The sequence below is a fragment of the Genypterus blacodes genome, unplaced genomic scaffold (assembly GCF_046128005.1).
Source record: "Genypterus blacodes isolate CSIRO-AG114 ecotype Tasmania unplaced genomic scaffold, CSIRO-AGI_Gbla_v1 ptg000003l_1, whole genome shotgun sequence".
Taxonomy (NCBI): Eukaryota; Metazoa; Chordata; class Actinopteri; order Ophidiiformes; family Ophidiidae; genus Genypterus; species Genypterus blacodes.
The window spans coordinates 7,550,914-7,568,300 of NW_027466817.1; the positions used below are offsets into that span (position 1 = coordinate 7,550,914).

At 43.1% G+C, this 17,387-nt stretch overlaps 1 protein-coding gene across 2 annotated transcripts; it reads right to left on the reverse strand.

The window, feature by feature from the left end:
• Window positions 1–4,358: 4,358 nt before the first annotated feature.
• clip3 (CAP-GLY domain containing linker protein 3) lies at window positions 4,359–16,315 on the reverse strand. Of its 2 annotated transcripts, none has more exons than XM_076142045.1 (14): window positions 16,132–16,315; window positions 13,611–14,048; window positions 11,868–12,007; window positions 11,226–11,319; window positions 10,954–11,115; window positions 10,653–10,771; window positions 10,263–10,499; window positions 9,974–10,109; window positions 9,727–9,870; window positions 9,424–9,555; window positions 9,149–9,272; window positions 8,899–8,966; window positions 8,707–8,779; window positions 4,359–5,716 (listed from the first exon to the last, which is right to left on the reverse strand). In XM_076142045.1, exons 2-14 carry the CDS (start codon window positions 14,023–14,025, stop codon window positions 5,605–5,607), a joined length of 1,956 nt encoding a protein of 651 aa, XP_075998160.1. In that variant the 5' UTR covers window positions 14,026–14,048; window positions 16,132–16,315; the 3' UTR covers window positions 4,359–5,604. The 2 variants fall into 2 exon arrangements, with proteins under 2 accessions (XP_075998160.1, XP_075998168.1); XM_076142053.1 differs by having other exon boundaries at window positions 5,623–8,159.
• Between the last annotated feature and the right edge of the window lie 1,072 nt (window positions 16,316–17,387).

The following is a 17,387-nucleotide window of genomic DNA, read 5'->3' on the forward strand; positions in this document are numbered from 1 at the left end:
GGAATCCAGCAGCAAAGTGACATGGTCACCCAAAAACAGAGAAGAGGAATGAAACCCGTCCAAAAATGCCTGCCACACTTACTGATGAGGGAGAGAGAGATGGGGGGGGGAGGGCGGAGTTCAGTCCAGGTCCTGTCTGGGCCTTCGGAGCAATTTTGCTGACTCATGCTGAGAGCAGAGTTGAACATCGGACGAGATGGAAATGAAAGCTGACATCCAGGGTTTACGCATCTGAGGGCAGCGGAGTAAAGCCACAGCCATCTTATAACCCCAGTTTGTTTGTCGCCATAGTTCACAGACTTGAATTTCAGCCTAATCCTCTGAGTCAGGTGATTAAGTGAGCATGAAGTGATGGATTTATTTCCTTAAATCACAATCAGCTACAGCTCCTGAATGTCAATGTACTGTATTATGGATTCTAATATATATTTTATCATTTGTATAACAATCCAATAAGGAAATTCTATCAGAATGTGAGATTTTTGAGATGTGAGATGTGAAATCAAGACCAAGCAGATCAGGCGCTTTTCTACCTTAATACAGTCAATAAAATTCAAGAATTCAGAATTGTCTCCTATTGTTTTGGACCCAAATCCCATTTACCTCCATCACTTTGATCAACAGTGTTTCTCTTGATGTCCAGACTGCTGTCAATCTCAGTCTTTTATGTCTGCTGAAGACCAGTGACATCAGAGAAAGATGTCAAGTGATTGATCTGCTATTGATCACCTATTGATCTGGTTTCAGGAGTCAGATTGAAGTCTTACACAGGAATTCAAACAGTATGGCAATGAATATAATTAATCCGAACAACACAATGCATCTACAAAGACCTCATGTTGGACATGAGTAACTTAGGTAACAAATAAAGTTATATTATATTGATCTTATTTACTCTTAAACCACAGATTAATTCATTGTGGTAAATGAAAATGTAAAATACTTCCAGACTTCTAAGACTGAGACTGAGACTCAGACTGCAATAAAGCCTTCCTAAAAATGAACGCAGATTAAAAAAAGGGGTGGAAATCCTACTAATTATCCTGCTATAGATGATATTTCTGTTCTATTATGTTATAGATTGACTTTTCAGACAGTTTCAGTTTGTTTGAAGTGAAAATGTGATGAAACTGATGGACCTTTCAACCGCAACACCTCATCGTGACAGGCTGATTGATCTACTTTGATCCTTTCAGCGCGTCATCAAGACTGCATGGGGAATAACAATCTGTGGAGATCAAACAATTCTCGTGTTTCTATTTGCAGGAATTTGAACTTTTTCTCAGCATTTGCCATACTGTAATATATAAGAGATTTATTTCTCTTAAAAACTCATGTCTAACATCCGTGACGTGTATTTCTGTAACACTTTCTCATCGTTAAGTCCTGCAGTAACCCCAGCGATGTGGGGCGCCACCTGCTGGACATACTGCGCCCTCATGCAACAGAAAGGCAGAGTGAGCGTTAGACTTTGGGCTTTCAGACAGGAACTCATTAGGGTCTGCAGAACAAATTCAAGCCCAGATATAATCATCATCATCATCATCATTACCTTATTATTATTATTATTATTATTATTAGTATTAGTAGTAGTTGTTATAGTAGTAGTAGTAATAATACTTACAATAATAATAATAACAAGATGGAATAAAACAGCTTCCCACAGACACACACACACACACACACACACACACACACACACACTGGACTGCTATGCTTAGAATTTTGTGTAAATAATCTTCTCACGTTTCTCATCAATATCGTTTCTGTTGTTTCTGTAATTGTCTATCTGTTTGTTTCATTCATCTCATATGATGATGAAGATGATGATGTCACCCGTTTATCTGGAACTGTGCTGTGGTGTTTTGCTAATTATCCCCTTTGAATACATATCCATCAGTTCATGTTTTAGGTTCAATACCTTCAGATGAGGGGTCAAGGGTCAAAACAAACTTTCTTCTCATCTCTGTGTGAAGTTCGACCATTAAACGGTCTCGTTGCGCGCATCAAAGCACCCCTCATTTGCGTTTGAAAGGCACATTATGGATGACGATGAGGATGAAGACGTGTTAATACTTCAGTCTGAGCTATAAGACTGAGCATGGACCGAGTCAGAGGTCAGAGCAAACTTTTGGATCATGGAGACCAGCAGAGTGTCCGACTTCAGCATCGAGCGCATCCTGAGACCTCAGCTGGGACAGTCCAAGGCCCCGCTGGCGAGCGGGTACCTGCAGCGGATTCCCCCCGAGTTCAACCTGGACTCCGGACACATCAGGCCAGCTGCAGTTGCCATCCCAATCCCGGTGCCGGTTCCGGTGCTTGTCAACGATTACCTGCAGTACAGAGGGATGGGGTTTGGAGACGCGTTTTATCCGTACGGTGCTGGTTTCTATCACCAAGACTACCGCGGCGTTCTTCCAAACTCTGCCGTTTACGCACCCTTCAGCCATGATACAGGTAAGTGACTATAATCACCAAGATAATGTAATCTGCCATCACTGCAAATAACATGGAATCAATGTCAATAAGACATTGAGTCCTTTATTGCGTGAAAAGTGGAATTAAAATGTACCCAGAGTCAGATTAGGTATTTCTAAATCAAGTTAATTTAATTTGTATAGCCCAATATCACATACAATGTCTCAAAGGGCTTTTCAGACCCACAACATCAGGAAACTTTAATGTATAAGGAAATACACAAAGGAAATAAATCGAGAAACCTCCATAGATATAAACTGTATCTGTATCTGTATCTGTATCTGTACTATATATAGTTTAGTAATATATCTTTTTGGGCTTTTCTTTCTATTTTAAGACATTGAGAATCAAGAAATAATATAATTATTATTAATATAAATTGTATAATATATTATACAATTTAAAAAACATGTTTAGATCAATGATAATGTTTCAAAGTCTTCACTCGGTTGTCTCAATGTTGCAATGCGCCATTTATCTTCACTAATTAATTCCAATAACCCTATTCCTTTTCTCCGTTACCAGACTCTCAGCCACTTGCCGTTTTTGGTGGTTACCATCCGGCAGCCGGAGTGTCGGCGCAGGCGCAGCAGCGTCAAAAAGCCCGGATGAGGACCGTGTTCACCGACGATCAGGCTAAACGACTGGAGGCACTATTCGAGCTCACCGACTACCCGCCGGCGGAGACGCGGGCGGAGCTGGCTAGAAGCGCCGGGCTGAGCGAGGAGACTGTGAGGGTGCGTAAAGTCCACACACACGCACACACAAATGCGTAAAAGGTTTCCAAGGGGCATTTCTAAGCATGACGCATGTACCAGAGAGCAAAGCTTTGAGATCTACTGGATAAATGATGCAATTTCACTTTTGTTTGGACGAGGGAAAAAGTTGTATAGTTCTTCTTCAAATCCACAAACATGAATTATTTGTATTCTATGTTAAATGTCTTCGCTTTCAGTTGTATTACTATTTGCCGTTCTTATTCACGTGTAGTACACATTGATCGTGTATGGTGTTTAACATTTAAACTGATTCATGGTAGAAACCCTCTTCCAACATTCCACATTTACAAATCTGAAACGTGAGATTTAACTTCTTCCTTGTATTCTTCTTTTCTGTCTCTTTGTAGGTTTGGTTTAAGAACCGCAGGGCCAGAAGGAAGCGCCAGTGCAGCAAACCCCCCTCCTGCCCCACTGCCATGTGACCTGGGAGGGCAGAGAAGAATCATCTCTCCTCTGTCTAAACCTGTCTAAACCTGACAGACGGCCAACCTGTACCACACCGCCTAAATACTGTCACCATTCAGTCTGCTGTCCTCCAGTGGTCAACTTGAAGGTCAGCGCATATCTGAAGAGTGTAACCTCTGTGATGTTCAATCAGCTGCTCCCCACTGCCAGGACAATCTGGATTCTTAAAGCCATAACTGTGATGCTGCGTTCGGTTGGTGGTGGAAAAATCGGACAGTTTGGACTTGTGACCTACAGCGAAATCAAACCCAGAAGACCATAGGATAAAGTGTGTAACATATGAGTGTACCAGCTCTACAGAGACTCTAGTTCTTACAATATTATTTCTTTTTAATTTATTCTGTAGTTTTGAAGCATGAGAATGTTTGCATGGAGATGTTTAGTAGAACAATAAATTCCCTTTCTTAGATAAGAATCTGTCCTTTTTAGGCCTCATCTTTCTTTCTTTTCAATTATGCTGCAGGTTTGAATATTTCACAAAAACTGTAGTGACAGCATAGGATTGTACTTCACACTCAAATCATGAACCATGATTTTATCCAACCCCGTACATCAGTTTTTTGTCTTTTCTTGAATAATAACAACAAAGATTTTCTGTAATTAAAAGCAACTGACAGGAGAGGTAAAAAACAACATCAAATACTTTATTATATTCATAGAGTCACTGTTATTATTTGAAGCATTTCCATGCCGAAGAGAAGAAGATACATGTATTGGGGGAAAAAAATACTGATAAAGATACAGAGAGAGAGCATGCAATGAGTATCTGTTACAATGAGGAAGTCCAGTGTTTGTCCTCCCGCTTCACCTTTACATCCATCAGATTCACACACTAGCCTTTAGTGTGACCGAGCACATAGTAACACACACACACAGAACAGGAAAAACTGCAAAATAAAAAGTACACTTAGTGAAGTTATCAAAGTATAGGCTATACATTATCAGAGAATGGTGATAAAGCAATGAGTTTGTTTCCGTGAGATGAACATGGATTCATTTTAAAAGCTGTTAAAGGAATCATACCAGTCTACCTTTGAATCAATTGACAGCAAACATCACATTCCTGATCATCGTTTTCATCATACATCAATTTTGAGACTGATTTTCTGCCTTTCCGGCATTGATTTCAGTTCAGTTCATGAAATCATATGCAGACAGACTTCAACCCAGATCCACCATATCATGATGAGATAACACAATATAGAATTCTCTGCTCTTATTTAGATTTTAAACCTTTCCAATCTTTAATGTGCAAAAGACTGATTGATCCACTTCAGCCTTCCTTGCTGCAGCCCAACTGTGCACACTGAGTAAAACCTTCCTGCGTAATCGGACGCAATCTCTCAAACAGCGTAGCACCTTTGAACACACCGGGAAAGTGTTTACAATCAGTGGCTTATTACAATGACATCATCATACAAGCAAAATGTGACTATAGGGTTGAACTGAAACCAAGGGGGGATATCAGGGTAAAACTTTGTGTACGATTGAGAAAAAAACCATCAGGAATAAAAAGTTAGAACAAATGAAAGCGAAGTCATGCAGTATTCATGAAAGCTTCCATAATGTTTTGATCTTAGTGAAAGGAAGACAGTGACTCATAACTGACACTCAGTGATCAAAGCAAAGATACTGTAGCTCCACATTACACCGGGACGTTTACGGTACAAACGTCTACCATCGCTCTGACCACGAACGTCATTGTTTATGATGTCTATGAATATGTCTGAACGTACACTACAACTGCAACGCAAGGATACTCATCTTCATTGTTTGATTTGGGGCTGTTCTGCATGACTGGAAAGCTAATTTTCTAAATTTCAGGTTCACCAGGACATACGGATCAGCTCTGTTCATTGGTTTAGCTGTCCAGAGTCTCTACTCACAAACCCAGCTGAACTGATTCAATTTCTGGGTCAAATGAAGGTGAAAACACAAAGCTACCTGAGCAGAGATTGTGTCGGAGATGCTTGGCCTGGCTCTGCTCCAGTCTCCTGTCAGGATGAAAGCGTAGCTCAACCTTATTCTGCAACAGGAGGTTCAAACATTGGTTTCATTATAACTGCTGACACCAAAGCGAGTGTGAGTGAGCACTGCGGTTATTGTAAGTGTGATGGTGAAGCTGGTTTATTCACAGCAGGGTGTTTGTGCTCAGGCCAAGGATGCAGAAACAGAATCCGCTCATGACTCCACCATGGATTGTTCGGCGCAGATTTCCCTCCACCAAATCTGTTGTCCTGTTTTAAGGGATTTTCAGATGGCAAATAAAAGGAAAATTCAAGGTACAATTCGAGGTACAATTGTACGATTGTACATCATTTCAGTCTCCAGTTGGTGACGCATCTGATGATTTTTCCAGCCTGATCGTATGTTGGCGGTTTCAGTGTTTCTGCAGCCTCGGCCTACAGGATTGTGAGTGTGTTCATCTCTCTGTATGAGTGTAAGGAGACATTAACACAGGAACCATTTCCACACACACACACACACACACACACACACACACACACACACACACAAAGAGTACACTGGGTTCACATATTGCTGTTTCCAGTTTTGCACATCAGAGATTTTAAGAGTAAGTACACACATAGGTTTAGATCACGTTTCTTTTCTTTTTCTTCACGTTTTGTTGTTTCGCCGATGTGCACATTCACAAAAAGGTACTGACGTTTGGTTTAAACAGAGAGAGAAGAAGATGAGAGAGGGAGAGATAGAGAAAGAGTGATAAAGAGAGAGAGAGAGAGAGAGAGAGAGGGGACAATTTCTCTGTAGACTTTGTCCTGGTTGGTTATTTTATAAAGTGATTCAACACTGATTCGTGGAGTTCATTAAAACTACAGCAGTGTCGCCCTCTATGGGTCAAAATCCTGCATCACGCTTCAAGATTATGGAGAGTGAATGAAATGATTATGAAAAAAGGGGAAGTATTAAATCTACTAGATTGACGGCAGTGTACAAAGAAGATTCGCCAGATAGGAATAGCACAGCTTCATGATTATCTTCAACGAATATTTAAAAGTATTCAGCTCTGGAATGGATAACTGTTTTGGAGCATTGACATTTAGCTTGACTGTAAAGGATTTAATGTTTAACTGCAGGTTTGTTGTTGTTGTATGTTTGCTTGTTTTGGGTTTGTTAGCAGTTTTGGTTACGTCACATTATGATTGTAGCGATTCTTGAGATTATTTCATTTATTAAAACTCCAACAAAGGTGGATGAATGTGCATTGGGCAATACACTTATTTATTACAACAGCTATAAAGCTGACATAGTGACTACACTGACCTAAGAGGTACTGTAAAAAACACTCAATTATAAAGGAGGAAGCTCAATTCTAGTTGCTTCCTCTATTCATTCTGTCACGAATGGCGATAAATAAAAACTGCATAACTATCTGAAACTATTTGCTTTGAATGGATTGCCTGGGGAGTGCTCCAACAAAATCAGGGAGTGTGTATCTTGAATATCATCAACATGACAGCCTTCATATTGACTATAGACTCATATATCTTCATGGAGACGGTGGACAATTTCATCTCCACCACTGTGATCAAACCATCTGTTAAATGAAGCTGAATTTAAAACAAGAGAACATAAAAATCTTCTCCCAGGCTCCATTACAGTGCAGTACAGTCAGTTTAGATTAACCCTGTTTTCATTGTTGACATCTGAGATTAAAGCATGCAGGTTATACATTATTATTTCTTGAAGTTCTTCACACAAAAACTTAAAGGATGTTCAGGGTTATGACTGGTTGATCTGTGCCACTGACTAACTAAACTTGATTACAGTCACCGATGTGAACAGCGAAGCGGAAGGTACAATTTGGCCTTATCTTCGAGATTGGAACTTGCTCTGGTTATAAGAAAATATTTATGTTCATAATTAATGATTTCCTTGTGTTTTTTCCTGATAAAACTGAAAACTGCTAGCCTGGACCAATAGCAACATTACAATCATCCAGTGTGATCCAAATTTAGTAGCAGCAAAACAAAAAGTGTAACAGCACAAACATTTTCGTAGGTTTTGTTTTTACTGGGTTAAAAAAAAGTACATCTCTTTTTTTCTGCCAAAAAGGTAGAAAAACTGAAAAAAAAAGAAAACCTGAATCAATGAGATCTTGTTGAAAGGACATGATCAAAAGCAGAGCGGAAAGAAGAGAAGAAGAACGTTTTGGAGGAGCCGCTGTGACAGGGCTGGATTCTTTTTGTTGAAGGAATGCAGGACATTTTGATCAAATACAAGGCACTATATTTTGCTATAGAACATCTACATGAGGATACGAGAAAATTGACTGACAACAGCAAGATTCTCAAGAGAGAGAGGAAAGACAAAAAGACTGATCTGGTGCACTGGAGGAGAGGAGGAGGGAGAGGAAATGGTTAGGACTGCATCTCAGCACGCAGCATCCAAGGAAACCAACAGCAGAACAACAACCTGGAGGAGAGGAGAGGAGAGGAGAGGAGAGGAGAGGAGAGGAGAGGAGAGGAGAGGAGAGGAGAGGAGAGGAGAGGAGGAGTGAGGGAATGAGAAAAAGAGAAGATGTAGAGAAGGGGGATGGAGGAAGAGAGGGAGACAAAGAAGAGATTTAGGAGGAAGCGAAGGAGGAAGAAAAAAGGAGGAAGAAAAAAGATAGGAAGAAGAAGAGGAGGAAAATGAAGATGGGTGCAAAAGCAGGAGGAGAGAAAACAGAAACAGCAGGTGAAGAGTAAAGCAAAGTGTCGTAATCATGAAACATTAAAATGCTTCATTTGTGTATCAAATCAACTATCACAAAATGTAAATTCAACACTTCCTGTTCACAGGTAAAACACATCAAATAAAGCTTTTATTTTGAAGGTAAATATACAGTTATGGCCAATGTTAGCTTAGTCTATTAAATGAGAATCAGAAATCTATTTTACTTACATTATGCTTGTATAACATACTGTTAAACTCATTAATAATCAGAATGAATGAACTCATTATCTCCTCTGTCCCTTACCTGGATATGGAACTCTCAGAGGTCAGGTCTTTAGGAGAACGCATGGTGTTAAAGTTACGCTTGGGCTGTGACACTAAAACAAACAAACACACGGTGCATGAATGCAGGGAGACCATAGAAAAACAGATCAATGGATTATTTCATTTTATCTAATGTGTGTGTGTGTGTGTGTGTGTGTTGTGAGGAACTTACTGGTGACCTGGTGGACTTTCTTCACCATGGAGTTGTCATTCACTGAGCCTTCTTTGGGGCCTCCGATTCTGAAAAGCCAACATTCATTCCAACTGTTTAATTATTTACTGTTAACTGTTTACTGATTTATATTTTTATTTTTATAACAATAACTGATTAATACAGGCATCCACCATCTCACAAAAACAGAAGCTATTAGAGTATTAATCAGCTTCAAATTAAATAAAAGGCCAGTTTTCTGTAGTCTTACCTCTGGACACGGGAGGGCGGAGCAAACACTCCATATTTGGGCAGGCAGGAGAAGTAACGCACTCCAAACACAGAGCCGTCATGCTTTCCCGTCGGCTGATCCAGTTCCACACCAAACCAATACCCTGCAGGAACACACACAGCTCAGGTATTAACTCCATGTGCAATGGGAGGAACCCATTCAATTTCAGTACCAGTCAGCCTGCTGTAATAAACACCTTAAGGTTTTGGCCTTAATCTTTTTAATCACAAGTCATTGAATCAAAATCTATCCACCTGGAGCAAAGTTGGTCTTGCCGTAGAAGCGCACGGTGCCATTTTTCTGTCCAGCCACCAGGACCTGATCACCAACTTCTACCTTCAGACCCTCCGGATCCAAAGCAGCAGCTGAGGACTTTTTCTTCTGGGCTAAAAACACACAGGAATTACAACTCACCTCTAATGGCTCTACATAAATTGTTTGAAGACTATGATGCCATCCAAGTTACAGTTTTTGTAGTCAACATCTACAATAAATGTGTTGTCCCAGGATGCAACACCTAGATGCTGTCCTTAGATGGCGCCAGAAATGACAGTTACCTTTCTCACGCTCCTTTTTCTCCTTTTTGGTCTTCCCAGCCAGGCGAGAGGCCAGGTCCCTGCGTGGGGTCCTGGGGGTGGAGGTGACAGAGGAGGGCATCGTATCCATGGCTTTGGAGATCTTTGATACCGGAGCGAATATCCCTATGGGACAAAGGAGTTGAGCACAATGATGAATAGAATAGAAGAATTTGTAAGGATTCATGAAGTTATCGCAACTGCTTCTCCAGATTACAGGTGAAGTTACCCAGTTTAGGAGGGCATATGAAGTAGCGAACTCCACCCACGCTACCGTCGTTCTTCCCCTCTGGCTCGTCCAGCTCCACGCCAACCCACTGACCACTGGCAAACTCTGTGGTGCCGCAAAACCTCAGAGTGCCAGGCTGAGAGAGAGATAGAGAGAGAGAGAGGGAGAGAGAGAGAGAGATAGATGTGACTATTTATAGAACAGCTGGATGTTGGTGTGGCCACATTACAGATTTGTCTTTGTCATGTATCAATAAGAATTTGGACTGAGTTTTAGGTGTGGTCCTGACCTTCATGTCGTCCAGCACCACACGCTCTCCCAGCTTCAGCCCCAGCGAGGACAGCATCAGGTTGCCGGGGATGTTGTCATAGTTGGGCAGCGTGGCCCTGGGCAGGTTACAGCTCAGGGGGACGGCATCCAGGAGCAGCTGCTTCAACTCTTTGGCCGCCATGGCAGCCTCGGCTTTGTCTAGACTCATGTCCATTGGGTCTGGAACCACCTCCCCTGGAACCTGGCCTTTGTCATTCTGTACAGAGACGGGACAAGAGAAGGGAAAGACGACATAATAAGGAATTTAATGGGATGGGGAAAGAAAGAAAGGACAAAGGGGATAAACAGTCTTGCCTAACTTGAGTAAATTCTCTTAAACTTTTCAGATACATTTCAGCAGTGTTGTTACCCGGACGACGGGGTTGGCTCCGTGCTCCAGCAGACATTTGACTGCACCCAGGCAGAGGTTGGAGGCGGCGATATGCAGAGCCGTCCCATGGTGGAAATCGTTGCAGGTGGAGTTCAGTACTGTGGAGATGACAGACGAGGAGAAAGAGGAGGAAGATGAGGAGGAAGAAAAGGATATGGGTTTAATGGTCTCAAATCCTTATCAGACCTGCAACGCAAATTTGTAGTTGCATGTGATAAACATTGTGAATTGCATGTGACCTGAGAAATAGAGTATCTTAAAAATCTTAGTATGTATTTACCTCTGGGTTTGGCAGCTTTCAGCAAGACTCTGATCAGCTCTGGGACATCAAAGTAAGCGGCGTAGTGCAGAGCATTCATGTTGGTCCAGCGGCTCCTCAGACTCACGTCGGCTCCCAGAGAGATCAGCTGACTGGTGAGATGCAGCGCTGCCACTGGGTCCCCTGACACCCAGCAGGGAGGAACATGAATTTAGTTCTTGTGTCTGCAGAGGTGGGGGGGGTGACTGACTCATCGACTGACTGCTTGGATTTACGTCACTTAATTATCTTACCGACTCCATGAGCTCCGGCCTTACAGCTGTAGTGGAGCAGCGTCATGTCAGTCAAACCATCACGGTCATTCACATGGCAGCCACGCTTCAGGATCTGAGACACACAAAGAGAGAGAGAGAGAGAGAGAGAGAGAGAGAGAGAGAGAGAGAGAGAGAGAGAGAGAGAGAAGGCGAGAGAGAGAGAGAGAGAAGGCGAGAGAGAGTCAGTGTTGTGCGTGTGGATCTCGCGGAGTGTTACTGTTGCTCAGATTCAAACCTCTGTACACACACGGGCGCACACAAACACACAGAGGCGCAGATAATGAACAATGAAAAGGCATTGAGTAGTGTGGAGCTTGCTTGGATGAGAGCTATAAGAGCTAAATGTACCATTAAACAAATAAAGAATGCAGCTTCTCTCTGCTGTCTGTCCCTGGAGAGAGCACTGAAAATAACCTCTCAGTAGTTCAATATAATAATGTGCAAATTTATACATACATCAGTATACAAACAGCTATAAACCAAACCAAGAGGAAATTAAAACCTCCTGCAGGCTCTGCAAAATAACAGCGATCTCATCACTTTGCTGCATGTCACACTATGTACTGTATGTATGAAATGCAGAAATGCATCAGGACTGCTGTTCCGTGTGTGTGTTCTGACCTCATTGCCGATGAGGTCAATCTTGTGCTGGACCTGGGGAACCCACTGCCGAACGATGGCGAACAGCTCCGGGATGGTGGTCTGAGGGTCCAGGAGAATCTCCAGACAGGCTGGATCATTGGGATCAAAGAAAGTGAAAGCTGCGAAGAGACGGACGAGACAAAGAACAATTACATCATACAAGAGAAACTACAAACAGGATATGGAGAGGAAAGGAAAGGAAAGGAAAGGAAAGGAAAGGAAAGGAAAGGAAATGAAAGGAAAGGAAAGGAAAGGAAAGGAAAGGAAAGGAAAGGAAAGAAGAAGAAAAAAACTTTATTCGGTCAATTCACACGCAAACACGTCATCTAAAATTTGTCTTGCGTGCCCCTCTTACATATCACAACACACACATGCATTACAGAGGGGTCAGCGCAGGGCAGCCAAAATGCGGCACCCCTGGAGCTGTTTGGGGGTTCAGTGCCTTGCTCAAGGGCACCTCTGCAGAGCTCTGGAGGCAAACTGGCAACTTTCCAGCTGCCAGTCCACTTTCTTGGTCCATACGGGAACTCGAACTGGCAACCCTCTGGTTCCCAAGTCAAGTCCCCTATGGAGTCCCCTACTGCCAACCCAAAAAAAGGAAAGGAAAGGAAAGTTGTAGTAGGATTTTAGAAGAGCAGAAAACAAGCTTGAAGCAAGGAGAGGAGATCAGAGGAAAAGTGACAAACATTAGAAAAGGAAATGGAATCATGGAAATGCCAGTTTTCATCAGCCTCATTAGATGAGAGTGAACCAGTGAGCTCTGCGGTTTGACTTTCAGCCAGCACTGCAGTATAAGGGGCATATTTTATTTCACTGAGTAACTGCAATCGTTTCACATATAGAACACCAGGGCCAGCGTCTGTCCATACGTTCCATGGAAGCTACCAGAGCTTTAAAGGCCAAGGAATCTGCCCCACTTCCCTACACTCACAGAATTAACAGGCACAACTCCAAGAAGTCCAGAGGTGTCCTTTAGGTGCAGCCTTCACTCACAAGATGACCCACAATTCATATGAATCTGTGCACTACATCACAATGATAGAAGGTGATGCAAAAGTAATAATGATATTTTACGGCTCCAAAAATGGGTCAGGCTATAGTTCAAATCTAACTTTCAAATGATAACGATCCAGAGAGGTCCCCAACACTTCCTCTGCTGTTGTTACTTTACACACACACACACACACACACACACACACACACAAACACAGTAGACGTCACTTGCTGTCATCTGCGTAAGCTTCACTGTACAGTACATGTGAAAAAGGAGCTTGCTGAAGGAACCACAGTTGCTAGTCAGGATAGCTCCTCGAAAATACTAAAACAAATGGGAGCAAGAACTCTGTATTCACTCTGCTGGATAATAGACATGTGCATACACACACACGAGCACACATGCACACACACATGCACAGACACACACACACACACACACACACACACACAGTATAATGGAATGGTCAGTTCAGCTGTTTGTCTCATGAATACCAATGAGCTTCTTGTGCTCTTCGAAATTTGTGCTGCGATTGAACACAAAACTTTTGTTGACAGGGGGGTTGGGGGGCCTGGTTAATGTGGTTTTCATGTATAATTTTGGTGGTATAGCTTCTAGGTAGAGGTTTACACAACATATTTAAGGTGGTATGGCAATTTATACTTAAGGTGGTAGAACAGTATATGTTTAAAGGTGTATGAGTATATCTTTAAGGCGGTATGACCTACAATAGTCCTTAGGTAGGGGTGCGGGGGCAGACGGGTGCACCATGGCTCGGCGGCGCGGTTCCTGGACTGGACTCTGGTACTCGCACAGTTGCTCCAGCTCGGCTTCCTGCTCCCGGTCGCCTGGCGGGTCCTCCTCTCCCTCTCGTTCCTCCCTCTCCTCCCTCTCCTCCCGCTCTTCCTCCTGCCCGTCCTCATCCTCCTCCCCGTCCTCCACCTCTGCTCTCTCCTCGCCCTCCTTCTCCTCTTCTAGCTCATATTCCTCTTCTTCCTCCTCCTCTTCCTCGTCGTCTTCCTCCTCCTCTTCCTCCTCCTCAGTCAACGCCTCCTCCTCCTCCTTCTGAACTTTGCCCTCTTCTTGCTCCTCCCGGTCGTGCCTTTCCTTCTCCTGCACCTCCAGGTTTTCCTCTTTAGTCATGATGAAGGATGGTGCAGCTGGCCCTGTAAGAGACGAGGCAAGAATGGGATTAGAAACAAACTACTTCAAATGATTCATTACTGTTAAGGTTTTGTTTCTTCAATGGTTTTGACTGAAAAATGTCTAGATATTATAAAAGTAGCACATCATTGTTCGTGTATTTAGGTGTTCTGCTGCCATCCAGGGAATGCAGGGATCTCAGGCCCTCACAGCGCCCCCCACAGGGCTGGATGGAGTACAGACTGTAATCCTCCTAATTGCCATAATTTTACTGAGTAATATCGCTCACATAGTGCACAAGTATAGGTCTAGTTAAAATTGAATAAAATCCAGGCCTAAAGAGCAAATAAGCCAAGATGTAGGCACGTTCCTTTGAACTGATCACAACACAAAACAAACTCCAAACCTATGTGTGAGTGACCTCTGACCTTTAAAGAAAATGTCAGACTGACTTTTAATTCACTGATGCTGTTTGATGTATGAGTGGGAGCAAGAGGAGCTGAAACCACAAAATCACACCGGCATTCTGTTTTCAACTTATGAACTACAACAATGACTCATAAATACTTTAGTCACTATCAAATCCAGTGTCTCATCTCCTATCTGAACCTGCTGCCAAAGCTGTGTTGAATGATGACTCATGTCGCCTGGACCCAGGTTAAGCCTGTTCGCGTCCAGCCTCCCTCCTTTACTTCCTCACGTCCTGCATCAGCATTGGGCTATGTTTAGTCAGTGTGTGTTTGTGTGTGTGTGTGTGTGTGTGTGTGTGTGTGTGTGTGTGTGTGTGTGTGTGTCTGAGTGTGTGTGTGTTTGTGTGTGTCTGTGTGTGCATCACATCAATCCGGTGCATCGGTGTCCTAATAATGGCCCTGGCAAAAGAGGCTAATGCTAGGCCTGCCTGTCCATCATTAGCTGTTGACGGACATCATTAGCTCTCCACCAGCCACTCCCTCCATCCCTCCATCCCTCTATCCCTCCCCCCATATATCCATCCATCTCGCTCCGAAATTTGCGATCTGCCGGTCTGTCTCGCGGGCCGGATCGTCGGATCGGCTCGCAGACTAATTAAGTGAAGTTGGATAATTTCCCACGGCACCCCTGGCGATCGGCACCTCGGTTGAATAACACTGATTTAGGAAAGCCATATGTAGCAGCTTTATATACCTGCCTTGTATATTACTAACATATTGAAAGACATATTTACAATATTATTACAATGTTTCCATACATGTTATAATATACAGTATATGTCACCATATATCCAGAGGCCTCTATCTATAGGATTTGAGCTTTATATTTATGTGATCATATCCTCCCTGTGATGTGTGATTATATGTTAGCTCCTATATAAAGCCATCACTGATACTCTCTGTGTTATTGACAATGTAGTATCCAAAGTAATCATTATTTTCCCCCTCTAGTAAATCTTAATGACACGCTATAGAACCTATAGCTTTGGAAGGCATATGGATCATTTTCATATGAAAGTGAGATGTAAATACGCTGTGATGAGGGAGGCGGAGGCCTGTGGGTAGGCAGCAGCATCATCCTCCATCCAACCTGCCTCCATTTTACACACAACAAACCAAACCGATCACACTCTGGAGAGGACAAAAACACGCCACGAACCGCCGAATAAACACGAAGCCAACCCTATCTCGTCCCACATCCAGATCCGACATCACAGCGATGTCTGTGGGCCGAAAACACGCGTCTACTGCGGGATTGAGATTTGGGCCAATGTGCGTAGCGAAGAAAAAACGCCCCGCTAACAAAACAATGGAGGACGCGCACGTTTCCTGCAAAAGAGAATAAGGCGGAATGTTTCACACGAGTGAGAGATCAACAGAGACGGTAGACGGTTTGTGACGATTCACGTGTGTGTCTAATCATCTAACGTCGTATAAAGGCGTTTCTGCTGACGTTTGTTTTGAACAGCGCCCTTCTTCTCTCAGTCCGTCTCCCTGCCTCAGCATCTCCATCTTCCAGCGCAGAGGCACAAGCAGATCAGACGGATATAACACCGTGTAGTAACAACGTATAGAGACCGTTAGAACAAAGAGAGGCGGGTTAGGATTAATCATTACGATTAAAATGTGGTTTTACCTGGAAACAAGCCGCTGGTTGAACGGTGTAGAGTCTCTCCTTACTGAGCAGCTGCGAGATCCACACGCACAACACTGACTCTCTCTCGCCTTCGCTCTCTCTCTCTCTCTCTCTCTCTCTCTCTCTCTCTCTCTCTCTCTCTCTCTCTCTCTCTCTCTCTCTCTCTCCCTCCCTCCCCCCGTCTCTCTCTGCCTCTTTACTCTCCTAATCCATTAAATTTCGTACTATCACTCTCCTTATTGAAATTGATTATTGACGGAGAGGCATGACTCACTGATATATGGACATGGATGTTAATGGTGTTGCTGCATTGCCATCCACAGGCCAAATAGTATTAACGTTTGGCCACGAATCCGAATCCTCAAACAGGACACAAAGGTTACTCTCAGTAAAAATTGATAAGGACGGTTACAACGTCTTTCTTCTTTCTATTACAAAATTTGAGAAAAGATATGCATCGCTACTCTCCAGATTGAAGACTCAATGTTTCAAGGTCGCAATGAAGCGGAGAGGTTGAAAGAAACTGATCTGATGGCCTCTATTACAGCCAAGAAGGCCAGGCTGATTGATCTGTTGGAGGAGAAGCAGAGAGCAGCAGAACAGCAGGCAAAAAGGTTCATCAGAGATCATTGAGCTTAATCACAGGAGTACGGAGCTGGAGGAGCTCTCAAACACAGAAGATTATCTCCAACTCTACCAGGATCACATTCCCCTCCTCTCCCTGTTTGAACCCTGAACACTGCTTCACTGCCGCCAGTCTCTCAAGTGTGGAGTCACTGAGCAGTGCACTGGCAAATATGAAACAGATGCTTGAGAGAGAGGTGGAGAAAATTTCCAGAGAGGTGAATGAGGCTTATGGCGACAAGAGACCAAAGGATGTCCACATGTTCAATGATGAACTTGAGCTCATCCAGCAACAGTATGCAGTAAATGTGACTCTGGACCCAGACACAGCTCATTCCTGCCTCATCCTATCTGAGGATGGGAAGCAAGTGAGGGATCAAAGAGGGATCTCCCCGAAAACCGATTGAGGTTTGACTTTTACCACCTTGGGCTTGGATAAAAAGTGTTTTCCTCTTGAAAGTTCTACCACTATGAATTTCAGTATAAAAACAGTTAGGGTTGGAAGTGGGAGTGATGAGAGAGCCCATCACCAAGAAAGGTTTAGCCCTCACCCTTAGTCCTTAAAATAGATGTTGGACATTAGGGTTATACTGGGGACGCTATCAGGCCAAAACTAACCCGCCTGTTGTCCT

What these genes read in the sequence shown, in the direction of transcription:
- clip3 (XM_076142045.1), bottom strand. Translation starts at nt 14,025, where the DNA reads ATGACTAAAGAGGAAAACCTGGAGGTGCAGGAGAAGGAAAGGCACGAC. An exon ending in GAGCCAACCCCGTCGTCCGG is followed by an intron (nt 10,500 to 10,652) that starts GTAACAACACTG and finishes GTCTCTGTACAG; the next exon opens with AATGACAAAGGCCAGGTTCC. An exon ending in GAAAGTCCACCAGGTCACCA is followed by an intron (nt 8,780 to 8,898) that starts GTAAGTTCCTCA and finishes TGTTTGTTTTAG; the next exon opens with TGTCACAGCCCAAGCGTAAC.